This window comes from Emys orbicularis, chromosome 1 (assembly GCF_028017835.1).
Source record: "Emys orbicularis isolate rEmyOrb1 chromosome 1, rEmyOrb1.hap1, whole genome shotgun sequence".
NCBI lineage: Eukaryota > Metazoa > Chordata > Testudines > Emydidae > Emys > Emys orbicularis.
The window spans coordinates 90065-109619 of NC_088683.1; the positions used below are offsets into that span (position 1 = coordinate 90065).

The 19555-nt window shown below is 48.7% G+C and overlaps 1 protein-coding gene across 1 annotated transcript in view; it reads left to right on the top strand.

Annotated features, from left to right (window-relative positions):
- Positions 1-19555, top strand: part of GOLGB1 (golgin B1) — a 108875-nt gene that overhangs the window by 16901 nt on the left and 72419 nt on the right. Inside the window, exons 5-10 of the mRNA XM_065400653.1 lie at positions 10500-10658; positions 13242-13364; positions 13869-13982; positions 15847-16258; positions 17529-17644; positions 17937-18051. Of these exons, the coding sequence (XP_065256725.1) occupies positions 10500-10658; positions 13242-13364; positions 13869-13982; positions 15847-16258; positions 17529-17644; positions 17937-18051 (1039 nt within the window). The remainder of the gene's footprint in view (positions 1-10499; positions 10659-13241; positions 13365-13868; positions 13983-15846; positions 16259-17528; positions 17645-17936; positions 18052-19555) is intronic.

The window sequence follows — 19555 nt, forward strand, 5'->3', positions numbered from 1 at the left end:
TACCGCTCTAATAGATCAAGGAGCAGGAGGTCGGCTTCACAAAGAAATCAGCGACCTTACCCGGCGCCTTGGCAACAGCAATGGCAACCGCCCTCCCAGTGGCCATTCTGGACCCCCTGGGCTTACCATCAGGCCCAGGGCCAAGTGCATGGCCCACGATCCAGGTCCGTGTCGGTCTCCTCAATGTCAGTGGCTCTGGTGCAAATACCTCCACCAGCAGCACCGCCGTCCAAGAGGAGCGTGTCTCCTTCTCAACAGGATCCGGCACTGCCCCGTCAGACACCGGCACCGATGGGGGCCATGTCCTCGACGCCGCAGGCACCGTTCGGCGTCGACCTCGATACTGGTCGCGGTGCCGCCTCCTACATCCGCACCGGCCATGCAACCCGAGTACCGTGTGCCGCAGGAGCTGAGGGTAGCGAGGAAGGTCCCCTGCAAGTGATTTCCTCCTCTTCCTCGCCGGACGAAGCGGCTGCAGGGACTTCTGCGGCACCTGCTCTGGAGGACAACTGGGTGCTCCAACAACTGCTCAAACGAGCCGCCCAGAGCCTGGCTATTCAGGCTGAGGAGGTAGAGGTGGATGTGGACCCTGTAGTGGACATCCTGGCTCCCTCGGGCCCATCTAGGGTCACCCTACCGCTGATTAAAACAATAGCCGACACGTCCTGCACCCTATGGCAGACCCCAGTCAAAAAGACGGAGAGGCGCTACTTCGTGCCTTCCAAGGGCCATGAGTACCTCTATGCTCACCCTCCCCCGGACTCTCTGGTTGTGGATGCGGCCAACCAAAGGGAACGTCAGGAGTTTCAACGGTCTACGCCAAAGAACAGGGGAAGGCCAAGAAGCTAGATCTCTTTGGTAGGAAGGTCTACTCAATGGGGGGGACTGCAGCTGCGCACAGCCAACCAGCAGGCTATAGTTAGCCGGTATGGCCATAACACGTGCTCGGCTTTGTCCAAGTTCGCTGAACTCCTTCCCCAGGAATCAGAATTCTCCGCTCTGGTGGAGGAAGGGAAGCTGATTTTGCTTGCATCCCTCCAAGCGGCCCTGGACGTGGCGGGTGCAGCCTCCTGCACGCTGGCCACGCTGGTGATGCGGCGGGGGTCCTGGCTTCAGGTCTCTGGCCTTCCTCATGCGGTCCAGCAGACCATACAAGACCTTCCCTTTGAAGGGCCCACGCTGTTTTCCGAGAAAACGGACAAAAGGCTCCATAGCCTAAAGGATTCAAGGGCCACGTTGCGTTCGCTCGGCCTGCACACTCCAGCCACCCAGCGCAGGCAATTCAGGCCGCAGCCAGCTCAACGGCCGTACCAGCCCCAAAACCGCCTGGAGGCCCCGGGCAGGCGAAGTAGAAGTAGCAGGAGGAGGCAACACCCGTCCTCCAGACAACTGCGGCCTCCATCGGGGCCTAGACCCCAAATTTGATGGTGCGGTCGAGGACGACCTACCAGTCAGGACCTTGGATCCTACCAACCTTACCTTTTCGTCCCATCTGTCCCCCTTCTACCGTGCCTGGTCCCGAATCACATCGGACAGTTGGGTGCTCCGTACGGTAGAGAGGCGATATTCTATCCAGTTTTCCTTCCCCCCCCGCCCCACCAGCCCCCCTCCCTGTCCCTCTTCAGGGACCCCTCTCACGAGCAACTTCTAATCCAGGAAGTGCAGTCCCTCCTCGCGATAGGCGTCGTGGAGGAAGTTCCCCAGGAGCTATGGGGCAGGGGGTTCTACTCCTGGTATTTCCTAATATCGAAGGCGAAAGGGGGCCTCAGACCCATTCTGGACTTGCGGCGTCTGAACAAGTTTGTGAAGAAACTCAAGTTCCGCATGGTCTCCCTGTCCTCTGTCATTCCCTCCATGGATCCAGGAGACTGGTACGCCGCCCTCGACTTTCCATATCGCGATAATACCTCAACACAGATGCAACAAGGAGTCTGGTGGCACCTTAAAGACTAACAGATTTATTTGGGCATAAGCTTTCGTGGGTAAAAACCTCACTTCTTCAGATGCATAGAGTGAAAGTTACAGATTCAGGCATTATATACTGACACCAATAATGCCTGCATCTGTAACTTTCACTCTATGCATCTGAAGAAGTGAGGTTTTTACCCACGAAAGCTTATCCCCAAATAAATCTGTTAGTCTTTAAGGTGCCACCAGACTCCTTGTTGTTTTTGTAGATACAGACTAACACGGCTACCCCCTGATACTCAACACAGATGTTACCTCAGGTTCGTGGTGGGCGGCACCCATCTCCAATTCACAGTCCTGCTGTTTGGACTGTCGACGGCCCCGAGTGTTTTCACAGAGTGCATGGCGGTGGTAGTGGCTTTCCTGCACAAGCAAATCCATGTGTTTCCATACCTGGATGATTGGCTCAAGGGCCATTCCAAAGACCAGGTGGAGGCTCAGGTGGCTTTTCCCAGACAGACCTTCCTCGAGCTTGGCCTCCTGATAAACGAGGCCAAATCTACCCTGTCTCCCGTCCAGAGGATGGAGTTCATAGAGGCAGTCCTGGACTCAATGTAAGCCAGAGCGTACCTCCCAGAGTCCAGATTTCGGTCTGTGTCTGACATCATCCTTGGTCTCCGGCGCTTCCCGACCACTACGGCAAGGAATTGCCTCAAGTTACTGGGGCATATGGCTGCATGCACCTATGTGGTGAATCACGCCAGGCTCAGGCTGCGCCCTCTTCAGTCCTGGCTAGCGACCGTGTACCGACCAGCCAGAGGCGCACTGGACTCTGTGGTAACGCTTCCCCAAGCAGTGCTGGACTCCCTCCAGTGGTGGCTCAACCCGCGACAGGTCTGCGCAGGAGTGCCTTTCGTCAGCCCCCAACCATCCCTATCCCTGGTAACAGACGCCTCGGATCTGGGATGGGGGGGCGCATCTGGGGAATCTCAGGACCCAGGGCCTATGGTCCCCGGAGGGCCTCTCCTTGCACATCAACATCAGGGAGCTGCAGGCCGTGCACCTTGCCTGCCAGACTTTCAAATCCCAATTGACAGGCAGGTATGTAGTGGTCCTCACGGACAATACCTCGGCGATGTTCTATATCAACAAACGGGGGTGCACGCTCCTCTCCCCTGTGCCGGGAAGCCCTCGTGTTATGGGACTTTTGCGTACAGAATTCAATCCACCTGACGGCATCCTACCTCCTAGGGGTGCAAAACAGTCTGGCGGACACCCTCAGCTGCTTGTTCAACGGTCACGAGTGGTCTCTTCGCCGTGATGTGGTACGTTCAATCTTCTGGGGCTATCCCCAGATAGACCTGTTCGCCTCGCAGCACAACAGGAAGTGCCAATGGTTCTGCTCTCTCATGGGGCGCAGCCCAGGATCGCTCACGGATGCCTTCCTCCTCTCGTGGGAAGGGGACCTCCTCTACGCCTTCCCTCCGATTCTGATGGTCCACAGGGTACTCCTCAAGATTCGCAGAGATTGTGCTCGAGTCATACTGATAGTGCCGGCGTGGCCGCGCCAGCACTGGTTCACGTCGCTACTGCAGATGTTCGTACAGGCGCCCTTCGCGTTGCCCCTGCTCCCGGACCTGATCACACCGGATCAAGGTTGCCTCCCTCACCCAAACCTGGAGTCGCTCCACCTCACAGCCTGGCTGCTCCATGGCTGAACCTGGTGGAAATGCAGTGCTCACAACAGGTTAGGCAAGTCCTTCTTGGTAACAGGAAGCCCTCCACCAGGGCCACATACACGGCCAAGTGGAAAAGTTCCTCCATCTGGGCAAAACAGCAGGGTCAAGCTCCGTTGCTCGCCCCGATTCCTCTCATTCTAGACTACCTACTCCATCTGAAACAGCAGGGACTTTCCCTCTCCTTGGTCCAGGTCCACTTGGCTGCCATCTCTGCGTTCCACCCAGGAGCTGACAGAGTTTCAGTCTTCGCTAACCCACTGGTCAGCCACTTCCTCAAGGGCCTGGATAGACTCTTCCTGCATACGCGACAACCTGTCCCGGCCTGGGACCTTAATTTGGTTCTCTCTGCCCTCACAGGGCCCCCTTTCGAGCCCCTTGCTACGTGCTCACTACTGTGTCTCTCCTATAAGGTCGCATTCCTTGTGGCTATCACCTCGGCCAGGAGGGTCTCGGAGCTCAGAGCACTGACGTCCGGGCCTCCATACACCGTTTTTCACAAGGTCCAACTTGGGCCACACCCGGCGTTCCTCCCTAAGGTGGTCTCCCAATTCCACATGGGCCAGGACATTTTTCTCCCTGTGTTCTATCCCAAACCACATTCTTCCAGCAGGGAGAGTAGGCTGCATTCCCTGGACGTTCGCAGGGCCCTAGCATTTTATATCGAAAGAACCAGGCCATTCAGGAAATCAGTCCAACTTTTTGTTGCTGTGGCCGACAGGATGAAAGGGCTACCTGTCTCGTCACAGTGTATCTCCTCCTGGATCACGGCCTGCATCCGTGAATGCTACAATCAGGCTAAGGTGCCTGCCCTGCCGATCACAGCCCACTCCACAAGGGCACAGGCCTCTTCCGCGTCATTCCTGGCTCAAGTCCCAACAACACAGGAAATATGCACAGCTGCCACATGGTCTTCAATCCATACTTTAACGTTGCATTACGCCATCACGCATCAGGCTAGAGATGATGCAGCCTTCAGCCGCGCAGTGCTCCAATCTGCAGTAAACTCTGACCCCACTGCCTAAATTCAGGCTTGTGAGTCACCTGCTTGGAATGGACATGAACAATCACTGGAAGAAGAAAAAACGGTTACTCACTTTCTCGTAACTGTTGTTCTTCGAGATGTGGTGTTCATGTCCATTCCAATACTCACCCTTCTGCCCCACTGTCGGAGTGCCGGCAAGAAGGAACTGAGGGGGTGGAGGGTTGGCGGGACCCTATATAGGGCGCCACTCCAGGGGGTGCCCGGGCCGACCCTACGGACGCTGCTAAGGGAAAATCTTCCGGCTGGCATGCACGCGGCGCGCACACACCTGCTTGGAATGGACATGAACAACACAGCTCGAAGAACAACAGTTACAAGAAGGTGAGTAACCGTTTTTTTCGCATGGTTTCACTGGCCTCCATCATCCCCTCCCTGGATCTTGGAGACTGGTACGCTGCTCTCAACTTACGGGATGCTTATTTCCACATTGCCATATTCCCAGGTCACAGGTGTTTCCTCCGCTTCATGGTGGGCGGACGCCATTCCCAGTTCATGGCGCTGCCCTTTAGCCTGTCTTTGGCTCCAAGGTGTTCACAAAATGCATGACGCCAGTGGCCACTTACCTGAGATGTCGAGGGGTCCAGATTTTCCCATATCTCGACGACTGGCTCATCAAAGGCAGCTCTCGTGAGCAGGTGCAAAGGAGCCTCGATCTGGTGAGTTCCACCTGCCACGATCTGGGCCTGTTAATAAACATAAAGTCACATTAACGCCAGTCCAGAGGGATGCCCCTCCGGGCGTGCTCACCTCTTCTCGGCTTCGGCCAGCTGCTTACGCAGACGTTCTTGTTCAGCTACCGCTGCCTCCCATTCCCTGGCCATGTCCTTGGCATTCGCCTCCGCTTCACGGCAGGCCTGCTCTTCAGCCTCCAGTCACGCACGCAGGCCAGAGTCCCCCGACACCTCTTCCTTGAGGGTCTGGGTCCATGTTGTGGCCTGCTCCGTGGCAGTCTGAGTCCCGGCCTCTTGCTGGGCCCACTCTGTCCCAGTCTCCTTTTCATCCGTCCTTCTTGGATGGCTCCTAGGCAGGTCTACCGCCATCACCGCAGCATCCCTCCTGCTTGTCTTCGACCCTTCTTGGTCCTCCAGCCCCTTCTTCCTCAGCCACCCTCCCGTGAGGGGGCAGTCTCTCTTTATATGGCCCTGCTCACGGCAGCCAAAGCAGACTCTCCGCCCCTTTGCTGCCTTGAGCCGCTCAGAGTCTGTCCCAGGTCCCCCCTTCTTGCTAGGGCTCACCTGCCTGGGCATTCCCCCTGCAGATGTCCTTTTCATCCACAGGCCCAACATGTCCGTTGCCCCCTGGTTCTCCTCACCAGGCGGGCTGTCTTAAGGACTTGCCCCTTTCCCTGCTCTGGGTGAGATGCCCTGCCCTCATTCCAGTAGGGAAAATCCCTTTTTAAATATTTACACTACCTGCAGGTGTAGCAAGCCTTGCGCTCCGCCACAAGCCTCCTGGCCCTGGCACTTGGCTTCTCACGCCCTTCTCCACGGCTCCTCCAAAACCCCTTCTGAGGAGTTTTACCAGGGCCCATTGTTCCTCTGCCAGCCACCCCAACTGTTCCTGCAGGGCTCACTGCGCCTCATAATGCCTCTGGTGAGCCTCCCAAACCTCATGCACAAGTCTCTCAAGCTTCTCGTGCGGTCAGACTGCCCCTTTCCTCCGGGGACCTGACCCTAGAGCCCAGCCTGGAACGGCGCAGGAACCCTCAGCAAAGAACACCCATGTAACCAGGATCCATCGTCCCTATCTCTAGTTCCCTCCAGGCAATTATTCCCAGTCCTCCTCCTTCCCCTTGTATCCGGGGTGACCGATTATACCTGCATTCTCCACCATATGTAGCATGGCAGAGCACTCACTGGCGCGGCTCCTCCTGCTGGTTGGTCTGAGAATTAGCTCTTCCAGGATCGGGGCGCCTCCTGCTGGCCAGTGTCTCCCTTGCTGCTGCCTGCTTCTTCCTTTCTTCAGGTACCACCCTTTAGTTCAGGCCCCATGTCCCTCCCGGCCCGCGGTGCCCCTTCTCTGGGGTACTGCACCGCAGCAGTGCCCCCACACTAAGGGATTCTCCTCTCCCTGGGGAACCCCAATTCGCTGAAGCCCACCTTGCCTCAGTGACCGACTGCCAGTCTTCATCTATTCCCTTTTCTCGGGGCAAACTGTAGTCTGAAATGGCTGCTCATCATTGGTAAGGGGGCTTGGACCTCCTGCCGTTTCTTGGCCTGGTTGCACCACTGCAGCCTCAGTACCACCACAGGCCCTTTTAGCCCAGCCTCAGCCTGGGGACTCGCCTGGCCAGAGCTCCCCAGCTCTGCCTGTCCTTCCCCAGCACTATTCTGTTTGAGATACCCTTCTCTAGCCAGCAGCCAGGTCCTTCCCACTCCACCACTGGAGTGAGACTCCCCCTGCTTAGCTCCCAGCCCTTTTATCAGGGCCAGCTGGACCCTAATTGGGTGTGGCCACACCTGCGGCTGCCTACCCAATCACCCTCCCTTGGCTGCTTTCAGCCCCAGCCATCTCTAAAAGGGCTGGCTTTTACCCCTTTCCGAGCCGGAGTGGGGTGACCACCCTGCTACACTGATCTGGACTTTATTTTATTTACACATTATAAATGTGATCAAGTCCTGATCATTGGTACCTAAGCTACCATTAATTTTTAGTTCTGTGGAAGATGGGTGATATTCCAGAGGACTGGAAAAGGGCAAATATACCCCTAATCTATAAAGAGGGGAAGAAGAACAACCCGGGGAATTACAGACCAGTCAGCTTAACTTCAGTACCAAGAAAGATAATGGAGCAAATAATTAAGCAATCAATTTGCAGACACTTATCACCTTATTATCTTCTGGGTAACAGCATGGATTTGTCAAGAACAAATTATATCAAAGCAACCTAGTAGCTTTCTTTGACACAGGGTAGCAAGCCTTGTGGAAGCGGCAGATGTGGTATATTTTGACTTTGGTAAGGCTTTTGATACTATCACACATGACCTTCTCATACACAAACTAGGGAAATACAACCTAGATGGAGCTACTATATGGTGGGTGCATAACTGGTTGGAAAACTGTTCCTAGCAGGGATTAAATTCAGCTGGAACCCACCGGAGGAGAGTTCCGGTAAATATTTTTAAACCCACAGGAGTCCTGGCGCCTCCCGCTGTTACCCGGGGTTCTTTCAACCCAAAGCTCTTGGTAACTTTTACTCTGTGCGAGGTGGTGTCAGGAAATAAATCAGGGGAGACACAGCCGTCCAACCGATAGATGGCTGGCATAAACAGGACAACACAAGACTGCTTTCACTTAAAGCTAAACTTTACTTAGTCTCAAGCACTTACACACATCCTCAACAGGTTAGTAAAACACCCCCAATCCTTGATAATTACCAAAGCTGAGTGTGGCTCTCGAGTGACACAGCAGCAGGCTTCCGGTGGCCAAATCTTCCGTCTGCTGGTGGGGACCACAAGATGTATCTAGAGGGGAGAGTCCAAACGAGTCCCAAAGGAGTCCAACTACCTCAAACTTTTTCCCCTTTTCTATACATTAGTAATAGAATGACATGTCCCTTAAAGAAAACTTAAGTAAGCAGTTTCAATGGTCAAGCAAGAAGTTCCTTCTGATTATTGATTAGCCAGGTGTGGGTTTTTCCAGTGTTTATTGGGACCTCAAGGCTGCAGACATTCCTGGGGCACATCCTGCTTTTCTAAAATGCACGTATCAGCAACTTCAACACTATTCTTATCAGGTAGGACGCGGGGTCAAGCTGCCCTTTCTGTGGCACCCCAAACGCCCTCCCCTCCTGCCTTGGTCAAACTGAGATTGCTGACTAGGCTGCTTTTAGCAGTAAGCTATAGTGGTTTCAGGCACTTTACTGGTTTGCCAAAATCTCCCCGTACACCGCGGGGCTGAAGCCAAGAGGTATGGGCGGTCTCTGGGAAATAATCCTTGAGAATTCAAACCCTGATTCCCAGAGAGTAGTTATCAGTGGTCCACAGATAATCTGGAAGAGGATATCAAGGGGGTCCCACAGGGATCATTTCTGGGTTCGGATCTATTCAATACCGTAATGATTTAGATAATGGCACAGAGCTGGGGAGGGGTTGCAAGTGCTTTGGAGGAGAGGATTAAAACTCAAAATGATCTGGACAAACTGGAGAAATGGTCTGAAGTAAATAGGATGAAATTCAATAAGGACAAATGCAAAGTACTCCACTTAGGAAGGAACAGTCAGTTGCACACATACAAAATGGGAAATGACTGCCTAGGAAGAAGTACTGCAGAAAGGGATCTGAGGATCATATTGGATCGCATGCTAAATATGAGTCAACAGTGGGGGGGAAAAAAAAAAAAAGCAAACATCATTCTGGGAAGTATTAGCAGGAGTATTGTAAGCAAGACATGAGAAGTAATTCTTCCGCTCTACTCCGCACTGATTAGGCCTCAACTGGAGTATTGTGTCCAATTCTGGGTGCCACATTTCAGGAAAGATGTAGACAAATTGGAAAAAGTCCAGAGAAGAGCAACAAAAATTATTAAAGATCTAGAAAACATGCCTATGAGGAAAGATTGAAAAAAGTGGGTTTGTTTAGTCTGGAAAAGAGAAGACTGAGGGTGGACATAACAGTTTTCAAGTACAGAAAAGTTGTTACCAGGAGGAGGGAGAGAAATTGTTCTCCTTAACCTTGAGGATAGGACAAGAAGCAATGGACTTAAATTGCAACTAGGGCGGTTTAGTTTGGTCATTAGGAAAAACGTCCTCACTGTTAGGGTAGTTAAGCACTAGATAATACTTAGTCCTGCCTTGAGTGCAGGGGACTGGACTAGAAGATCTCTTGAAGTCCCTTGCCTTCCTATGATTCTGTGACACAAAGCTAGGGTGGGTTGCCAATACTTTGGACGATAGAGCTAAAATTCAAAGTGATCTTGATAAATTGGAGAACTGGGCTATAGAAAACAAAATGTAATTCAACAAAGACCAATGTAAGGTATTACACTTAAGGAAGAAAAAAATCAAATGCACAAATACAGAATGGGCGATAACTGGATTGGCAGTAGCACTGCTGGGAAGGGTCTGGGACTTGTGGTAGATCACAACCTCAACATGAGTCAACAGTGCGATGCTGTTACAAGAAAAAAAAATGCAATTTTAGGTTGCATTAACCGAGGCATAGAATGCAAATCATGGGAGGTGATAGTACTGCTCTGCTTGGCGCTGGGTAGGCCTCAGCTGGAGTAGTGTGTCCACTTTTGGTCACCAATGTATAGAAAGGATGTAGAGAAACTGGAGAGGATCCAGAGGCGAGTGACAAAGATAATCAAAGGGATGGAGTGCAAGCCATATGAGCAAAGGCTGAAGGAACTGGGTATATTTTGTTTGGAAAAGAGGAGATTAAGGAGGGGACATAGCAGTCTTCAAATACTTGAAAGGCTGCCATAAAAAGATGGAGAAAAGTTGTTCTCTGATGCCACAGAGGGCACGACAAGAGGCTGTTGGTTCAAACTTGAGCATAGCAGATTTAGATTAAATCTCAGGAAAAACTTTCTAACTGTAAGAGCAGTAGGACAATGGAACAGACTGCCTATGGAGTTTGTGGAAGCTCCTTCACTGGAGGGTTTCAAAAGGAGGCTGTATAGCCATCTGTCTTGGATGGTTTAGACACAACAAATCCTAAATCTCGGCAGGGGGTTATACTAGATGACCCTTGCTATCCCTTCTAACCCTATGATTCTAATAACAGTACAGCATGCTGCACTCTGGTTGAGACTGTCTAATATAATTCACTAATATCTACTTTTCTGATTTCTCCTCTCCACTTGCAGCTTCAGAATAATCAGAGGACCAATGAAGAGCAGAGAGAGGAGGCTGAAGCACTCAGACAGAAACTCCAGGAGCAGGAGGAGACTGTCAGGAACCTGATGGAGCAGCTGGCTGCAACTAGAGAGAGCCTGACAGATACTCAGGCCAAGCAAGCAGCCCAGGTATGGAGATGGATTTCTAGCCATTGATATATTTACTGTCTGCTGGTAACAATCAGTGACTTCATAGTGAAAGGTGAGTAAGAAATCGCAAAGTAAGTTAGAAGACTATTGTCCCAACTAGGGGAGTGAGCACTGTGATGTTTTGTTAGGTTGTTTTATATAGTGCCTTTTAATACCAATCTTTACAATATTAGCTAGACTTGCAAGCTTTTGATTTTGATGACTAAAATGATGGATTGTGACATTCAACACAAGTCCAACAACAGAAACTGTATGTTTCTGTAATTGCATGGAAATTGTAGCTTTCTAGACACTGGGTATATGTAAAATGTAATCTGCACTTTTTGCACTTCCAGAGTCTGAAATGTTGTCAGTAAATATGTAAGCATATGTGAAATCATCTCTTTGAGTTGGCATGGCTATCACAGAGGCTTGTACTACTCAGGACATCTTGGCTTCTAGTTCAACTCTATTCTCAGACGTAACACACGCCACAAAAAGTACGATGAAAAACTCCTGATGGTCTGTGTGCCTGACACCCCCAGAATGGACAAATGACCAGGGAGGTGTATAAAAATATTGCTCAGGCATGCAGGAGTGAAATCAGGAAGGCCAAATCACACTTGGAGTTGCAGCTAGCAAGAGATGTTAAGAGTAACAAGAAGGGTTTCTTCAGGTATGTTAGCAACAAGAAGAAAGTCAAGGAAAGTGTGGGCCTCTTACTGAATGAGGGAGGCAACCTAGTGACCGAAGATGTGGAAAAAGCTAATGTACTCAATGATTTTTTTGCCTCTGTCTTCACAAACAAGGTCAGCTCCCAGACTACTGCACTGAGCAGCACAGTATGGGGAGAAGGTGACCAGCCCTCTGTGGAGAAAGAAGTGGCTCGGGACTATTTAGAAAAACTGGACGTGCACAAGTCCATGGGGCCGGATGCGCTGCATCCGAGGGTGCTAAAGGAGTTGGTGGATGAGATTGCAGAGCCATTAGCCATTATTTTTGAAAACTCATGGCGATCGGGGGAGGTCCCGGATGACTGGAAAAAGGCTAATGTAGTGCCCATCTTTAAAAAAGGGAAGAAGGAGGATCCGGGGAACTAAAGACCAGTCAGCCTCACCTCAGTCCCTGGAAAAATCATGGAGCAGGTCCTCAAGGAATCAATTATGAAACACTTAGAGGAGAGGAAAGTGATCAGGAACAGTCAGCATGGATTCACCAAGGGCAAGTCATGCCTGACTAACCTAATTGCCTTCTATGATGAGATAACTGGCTCTGTGGATGAGGGGAAAGCAGTGGATGTGTTATTCCTTGACTTTAGCAAAGCTTTTGATACGGTCTCCCACAGTATTCTTGCCGCCAAGTTAAAGAAGTATGGGCTGGATGAATGGACTGTAAGGTGGATAGAAAGCTGGCTAGATCGTCGGGCTCAACGGGTAGTGATCAATGGCTCCATGTCTAGTTGGCAGCCGGTTTCAAGCGGAGTGCCCCAAGGGTCGGTCCTGGGGCCGGTTTTGTTTAATATCTTTAAACAAAGATATTTTGTTTAAATATCTTTTATTTGGATCTGGAGGATGGTGTGGACTGCACTCTCAGCAAGTTTGCAGATGACACTAAACTGGGAGGTGTGGTAGATACACTAGAGGGTAGGGATCGGATACAGAGGGACCTAGACAAATTAGAGGATTGGGCCAAAAAAAAACCTGATGAGGTTCAACAAGGACAAGTGCAGAGTCCTGCACTTAGGACGGAAGAATCCCATGCACTGCTACAGACTAGGGACCGAATGGCTGGGTAGCAGTTCTGCAGAAAAGGACCTAGGGGTCATAGTGGACGAGAAGCTGGATATGAGTCAACAGTGTGCTCTTGTTGCCAAGAAGGCTAACGGCATTTTGGGCTGTATAAGTAGGGGCATTGCCAGCAGATCGAGGAACGTGATCGTTCCCCTTTATTCGACATTGGTGAGGCCTCATCTGGAATACTGTGTCCAGTTTTGGGCCCCACACTACAAGAAGGATGTGGAAAAATTGGAAAGAGTCCAGCGGAGGGCAACAAAAATGATTAGGGGTCTGGAGCACATGACTTATGAGGAGAGGCTGAGGGAACTGGGATTGTTTAGTCTGCAGAAGAGAAGAATGAGGGGGGATTTGATAGCTGCTTTCAACTACCTGAGGGGGGGTTCCAAAGAGGATGGAGCTCGGCTGTTCTCAGTGATGGCAGATGACAGAACAAGGAGCAATGGTCTCAAGTTGCAGTGGGGGAGGACTAGGTTGGATATTAGGAAAAACTTTTTCACTAGGAGGGTGGTGAAGCACTGGAATGTGTTACCTAGGGAGGTGGTGGAGTCTCCTTCTTTGGAGGTTTTTAAGGCCCGGCTTGACAAAGCCCTGGCTGGGATGATTTAGTTGGGAATTGGTCCTGCTTTGAGCAGGGGGTTGGACTAGATGACCTCCTGAGGTCCCTTCCAACCCTGATATTCTATGATTCTATGAATGGGCCTCAATCCTTTGTACTGTCTTTGGAATTTCTACCTTGTTTCTCCGTTAGCCAAGTGACATTTCTCATGCTATGTACTATGGCTTACAGCTGAGCTCCCTACAGGACGTGATTCGTGAGAAGGATGCTCTCCTAGAAGAGCAGGTTCACCAACACCATGCTGAATTACACCAGGTAGTGGCCCGATCAGATCTGGAAGCTGAGATGGAGCAGGTGTGTTTGATGGGTTTGACAGCCCCCTGCTTTTTGTAGAACACGAGAAGGGGAAATTGCATGAGTTGAGTGGGATTTGCGACTCAGGGATGTGTGCAGGCAAACAAAGGAACTCGGTGGGAGTTGAGAGGAAGGTGGTTCGGTGATTTAGGATGCTATCCTGAGACTTGGGAAACCTGGGTTCAGTTCCCTGCTCTATCACAGACTTCCTGTGTGACTATGGGGTAAATCACTAGTGTCTCTGTGCCTCAGTTCCGGGTCTGTAGAAATGGGAATAATAATATTTCCCTACCTTACAGGGGTGTTGGCAGGATAAATACGCTGACGAGTATGAGTGCTCAGATACTAAAGTAATGGGAGCTATATAAGTACCTAAGATACATAGAGTTTGGGGTATGGCTGGGATGGGATCCTCCTGTGTAACTAGCCCTCCTGTGCTTTGGGCTGCTACTGTCCTCTCAGCTTCTGATGTAGATGATGCAGCACTTTGTGTGTCTCACATAGAATCTGAGGACACTGCAGAGAAAGCTGGAGGAACAGGAAGCGGCTCTGCTAGGACGAACTCAGGTGGTGGAACTGCTGCAGCGGGAGTTACATGGTGCGGAAGAACAGAACAAGGTACCTCCTCATGCTTTCAATGTACTATAGCCGTGCTCTATTCTCTTGTGTTCCTTTACTGTTAACAGGTGCAATTGTCTCGTCAAAAGCCTAGCACCTGACATAGCTCCCTACTACAGGGGCCATGTCTTTAGCATGAGAGAAGCTGAGAATTCCTTGAGCTCAAAGTTCAAAGCTGCCAGCTCCTGAAGAGAGTGCATTTTTGGTTTTGGCGCTGCATTGGGGGTGTGGTGACCCTTAGTGCCTTAAATAGCAATCTTTTCTGACCAGAATTGCTGGCACAGCTCTGTGACTGAGTTGTTGAGTCCTGTTACCTTCGGGTATGGGGCCACCTGACTCATTTTTATGCTTGCTGTAGAATCCTCAGAATGTCTAGTTCCAGGCAAAAGCATCCTTTTCTCTAACATTGTCTCCTCCAGTGTCACCAGCTGACTGGGCTTTGAACTCAGAGGTCCCAATATTTTGAGCAACACCAATTCTTGTTATGAATGCGCTGGGGCTTTTGGGGAATAAGTAATATTACCACCTCCATGGTTTTTTTTTTTTTTTTAAACAGTTTTTAGGAACTGTGCAGGATTTGGCCACTTCCAGCTTCTCCTGCCAGCCATGGGAAGCTTATAGGAACTCCAGTAGCAGGTAGGATCTGACCTTTATTCATCTTAAAGTTTTGGGGGACTAGAAAGAGACTGGCTCATAAGTGAACTGCCTCAAACTCAAGCATGTAAGTGCTTACCTGACTCAGAGCTGAGCCAGTTTCTTTCTACTTTCTTAAAGACTTAAGAAGGTGAATAGGGTTATTGCCTATTTTAGTGGCTCTTGCAGTGTGTGAAAGGTGTTTGACTAATATAGGATTTGCAGTCTGTGTGTCTTTATTATGTAATTTAGGGGACAAAATTAAAGTAACGCAAAAAGAAAAAATTGTTTTTTGTGCCATTGTGCTTCTCTTTTAAAGAGGCCAGAAAGGATTGGTTTTGCATAGTTTTTACATTAGAAATTCAGTTCTCCTCTATCATGTTTTTTTCCTGAAGCACTGGTAGGATAATGATATTTCAGGCAAGGGAAACTTCATGGAGAGAGAAAGTTATTTTGTTTGCTTCCACCAGTTCAGTCCCCTCCTTCCCATTCATCCAAGTCATCCTAAGTTTAAGGGAGGTGTGTGGAAGGTTCTTGTTCCTGCTGGGGCAGAGTTGTTCACAGAACTGTGGGGGCTGAGCTCTCTGAGTAGTACATTGGCCCTACTGTCTGAGAGTAGGTTATGTCTCCCAATGTTTCCTCACTGACAAACCTGTACCTATGCAATGCCTACCTCTCATGCCAAAGGAGCTGGCATTTGTGATACAAAGGTCATTGCAGTGCCAGTCATGCTAGTCTGGTGCTTGGGAGTCAGGGCAAGCAAGAATCACTCCTGCTGCCCCGAATGCCTTAGAACTTTGATTTTTGAGTTGTTTCCACCTGGCTTTTTGCTAGGGCTGGGAATCGGTTGCACATATATCTTCAGAGAACAGCAATTCTAAGCAAGCAATTATCTAGCCTTTCTGTTTAAACAGAGGTTATGTTCTCTGTGCTGGAGTGTCCTAGAAGGAGAATGTGTTGGATGTTAATTCCAGCTTACAATTTCTCTTTTTCTTCACGCTAGTTCAGAGTTCTGATGTCTCTCAGCAGTGTTTCTTCCTGTGGAGGTTTAGAAATCCCCATCATGTGTTGTTCTTTTCCTCTCATGTCTTGTCACTTGGCTAGTTGAAATTGCCTCTTGTTTAAGTTGTGTACTTAGCATGGGCCCATTTTTGCCCAGTGCCTTAGGGACTGAAGCAGGAATCAATTTGTTTTCCCTTCTGGTTGAGTCCCTCCCCATCTCCTTTTCCAGACCCTCTTGGACCAGTGTCAGAGGATGGAGGCAGAGCTGAGCTCCTTAAAGAACATGTTGGATGCAGAGAGAGAGGAGTCTCGAAGCCTCGTGGAGAAGATGGAGCTGGAATTGGCTGAGAAGAAGCTGTCCTTCCATCGCTTACAGGAGGAGGTGCAGTATCTCTCAGAGCAGCTGGAGCAGGCAGGAAGAACTCGGGCTGAACTGGAATCTGAATGTAGAGCTCAGGACCAGAAACACAAGCTGGAGGTAGAAGAGCAAAAGCTGCATATTGCTTGCCTCCAGATGGCTGAGCAAGAGCTGCGAACTAGCCACGATGCCGTCATAGCTCAGAATGATCAGCTGCTGCGGGATATTGATCGGCTGCTGGTGCAGTCTACTGAAAACTCTGCTACCATACAACACCTGCAAGGTCAGCAAGCGTAGCAATTGGATCGAGTCAGCACCTCGGGAGCCTCTCTGTGTGGTTCCGATTGATGTGCTTTTTTTAATGGCAATTCTCTAGCAAAGGTTGGGTAATATCTTATATGACAAGAGGAAGAATAAACCTTTCCTGGCTCCCAGGCTAATGGGAATCCTTAGTCTCGTTTCAGCCTTTAAGAGCTGTAGTTTATTTTCAAATTTTTTTTTCCCCCAATGTTTTTATTTTGTGTAGTCAGTTTTATTGTTTTCCTGGAACAGTCAGTTACTCTTTTTGGAAATATGGGAAAATGTAATGCTAAAACAACAAAAATGGCAGTGGGACTGAGGGAGATGGATAATACTTGAAACTACTTTTAACTCATTGTTTAAATTGACTAGATTTCACATTGGTGACATCCCAAGAAAAACCTGGTTTACAATGAGAGACTAGAGAAGCTCAATCTATTTAGTTTATCCAAGAAAAAGTTAAGGGGTGACATGAGCATGGTACCTACATTAGGAGACGATTTCTGATAGTAGAGGGCTTTTTCATCTAGTAGACAAGGGCAGAACAAGATCCCATGGCTGTAAATTGAAACTAGACAAATTCAGACTAGAAATGAAGTATGTATTTTAACAGTGAGGGTAATGAACTGCTGGTACAACTTACCTAGGGATGTGCTAGATTTCCCCATCACTTGAAATCATTTAAAATCAAGATTAAATATATATTTCTAAAGATATCTACTTTAGCCCAACTGGCGATTATGGGCTTGATGCAGGAATTGCTTGATTGGAAAAAAAATGTTTTTGCTATGCAGGAGATCAGACAAGATGATCATAATTTTCCCTTCTGTCCATGGCAATGAGTGAGCGTGGGTGAAACGTCTAGCTAGATAGTACAGACTTATACTTATATCCACTCTGCAATCTTCCTTGACAATGTGTCTAAATCCTCTAAAGAGGAATGTTCCATCTCCTTGTCTGTTCAGTCCTGCGCTTCTCTATTGAGAGGACATTCCCTGATCCTTTGGTTGGCAAACTATTGTGGTATTTTCTGTGATGGTCTCTCGTATCCACTAAGAACTGGAACTAGATTCATTTATTTCACATAGAACTGTCAGGTGATATGGACTTCCTGCAGCTACCGGTTGGGGCCAGAGTAGAAGCAGTGACTGAGAGGTGAAAGGTTCCATATTCCAGTGTGCATACATCTAAAGTAGATCGACTCAGACACGCAAGCAGAGATGTGTATACTTATGTTTAACTTTTTCTTTTAGATGAGCTCATGCAAAAATCTGAGGAGTTCGTCCATTGCCAGACTGAGCTAAAATTGTTAAAGTCTGAACTAGTGATGCAGGTCTCTCAATCAGAGGAGCAGGTACAATCTCTAAAGGTAATTGTAACCTAAAACTCTCTCATATCCTAAGAATCAAAAAGATAGTGCAGAATATGGAAATACCTTCTCTTGATCAAATTGGCTGAGAAGGTTAATACAGGGTCTGTTTGCAAACTTCTCCAGTCTGGGCAGATGTTTTATGAAACTGCCTGCAAAGGGAGTAAACTAGTATGGGTCAGTCGGGGGAATTTAGAAGTAACTAATGGATTTGTCGAAAGTGTAACTGAAAGAACGAGGGCTAATACCTGTGGGAAAATTGTTGGTAACTTTCTGTCTTTCTTCTCTTCAGCCAGTCTCTGAGCAGAATGAAATACCTCCGAAGAAAAATGTGGTGGAGCAGGAGGATGAGAAGAGGACTTTACTCCTACCCACTGCAGCCTTGGAGGGGCTGAAGGCTGAAAATGGTATAATTGCACTTCCTTCTGCCTATTTTCAGCTAATAAACACACCCATGATTACTGGATTAATCAGCGCTCCCTGCTGAGGATTACAGAACTGCTCTCTAATCCTTTCCAGAAACTATAATTGGAATTTAATTCTGAGGGCAAGAGAAACAATTTAAATTTCAGCCTGTGAGCAAAGAGTAAAAAAGATTCCCAAACTAGTGGGCCAACCTGCTGGAATGATTAAATCACAGGTTTTATCTTTGTGATAGCAAATAGTGATTGGAGAAGATAATCTAAGTAAAGATCAGGATGGCAGAAGGAGAGAACTTGGGGGCTTGGACAAGGAAAGGATAGGGCGAATGTGAGGATGATCAGATCACATGGGAGGCCAGGATACAGAGTTTGGAATTTAGCGTATATTGTATTTAGGTTAATGCTTTTGATTTATTAGAGTTCTCTAATTCTGTTGATATTTATAATGCCTATGTCCAAGTCTGTTGGAATGAATTTTGTGTTTCAAGGCAGTGTGCACCTAGCATACTCCTGGGTGCTATAAAATAATGTGTGATCATATACAGGAATAAATAAGGTAGTGACTCCCAAATAGAGAGGAGACTTTCACAGATGTCACTGGAGGAGTGCAGAGCACATACCCATCTGGAGGAATCTGATGGATCTTGCTTTAAGCTAAATGAGTATCTGAGAGTGTAGGCTGAAAACAGTCACAATTCTGATAGTGTGGTAGTGCAGCTTTGATGAGATGGGTGGCCCATGGCTTTCTATGGGTGGGTTGGAGATGACTCTTGGAATCTAGGAGTATATTTTTAGAAGAAATGGTGAGATGAAATAACAGGCTGTATGGGAAAGGGTTTGTTACATCTTCCAGTGGCTGGTTCCTTCTGCTTCCCATCACTCTGGAGTTTGTGGGGTACCCTTCTCTTGAGATTCTGCTGTGGAAGTAATACCACTATTTCTGCCCTTCTATCTGTACAATACCTATGAACACCTACCTCTACCCTTCCCTTTGAGCCCAGATTATCTGCCCACATTCTCCTCAGCTTCTGAGATTCCTGTCAATGGTTTGTTAGGGTATATAAGAGGTAGCATTTGCAAAACTAGCTAAATTCCATTTTCAAAAATCAGTACTACTTCTTATCATATGCACAACATGCCTCATGTGGCACATGACTGGGATTCTTCACCGAATTTGGTCCGCTGGTTGGATCATTAGCTTCCCAGCTCAGGCCAGGTACTGATGGGGAGTGCAGTGTGAACACTGATCCATGCCCCCAAAAAGTCACTTAGGGCTTGTCTTCTACACAGTGCATTAGTGCGCACCAACTGGGGTGTAAATTCCAGTGCACACCAGTATGTCGTGCACTCACTGTCCATTATTTACCCCTTCACACAACACAAGAACCAGGGGTCACTCAATAAAATTAATAGTCAGTTGGTTTAAAACAAAAAAGGAAGTACTTCTTCAAACAGTGCATAGTCAACCTGTGGAATTTGTTGCCAGGGG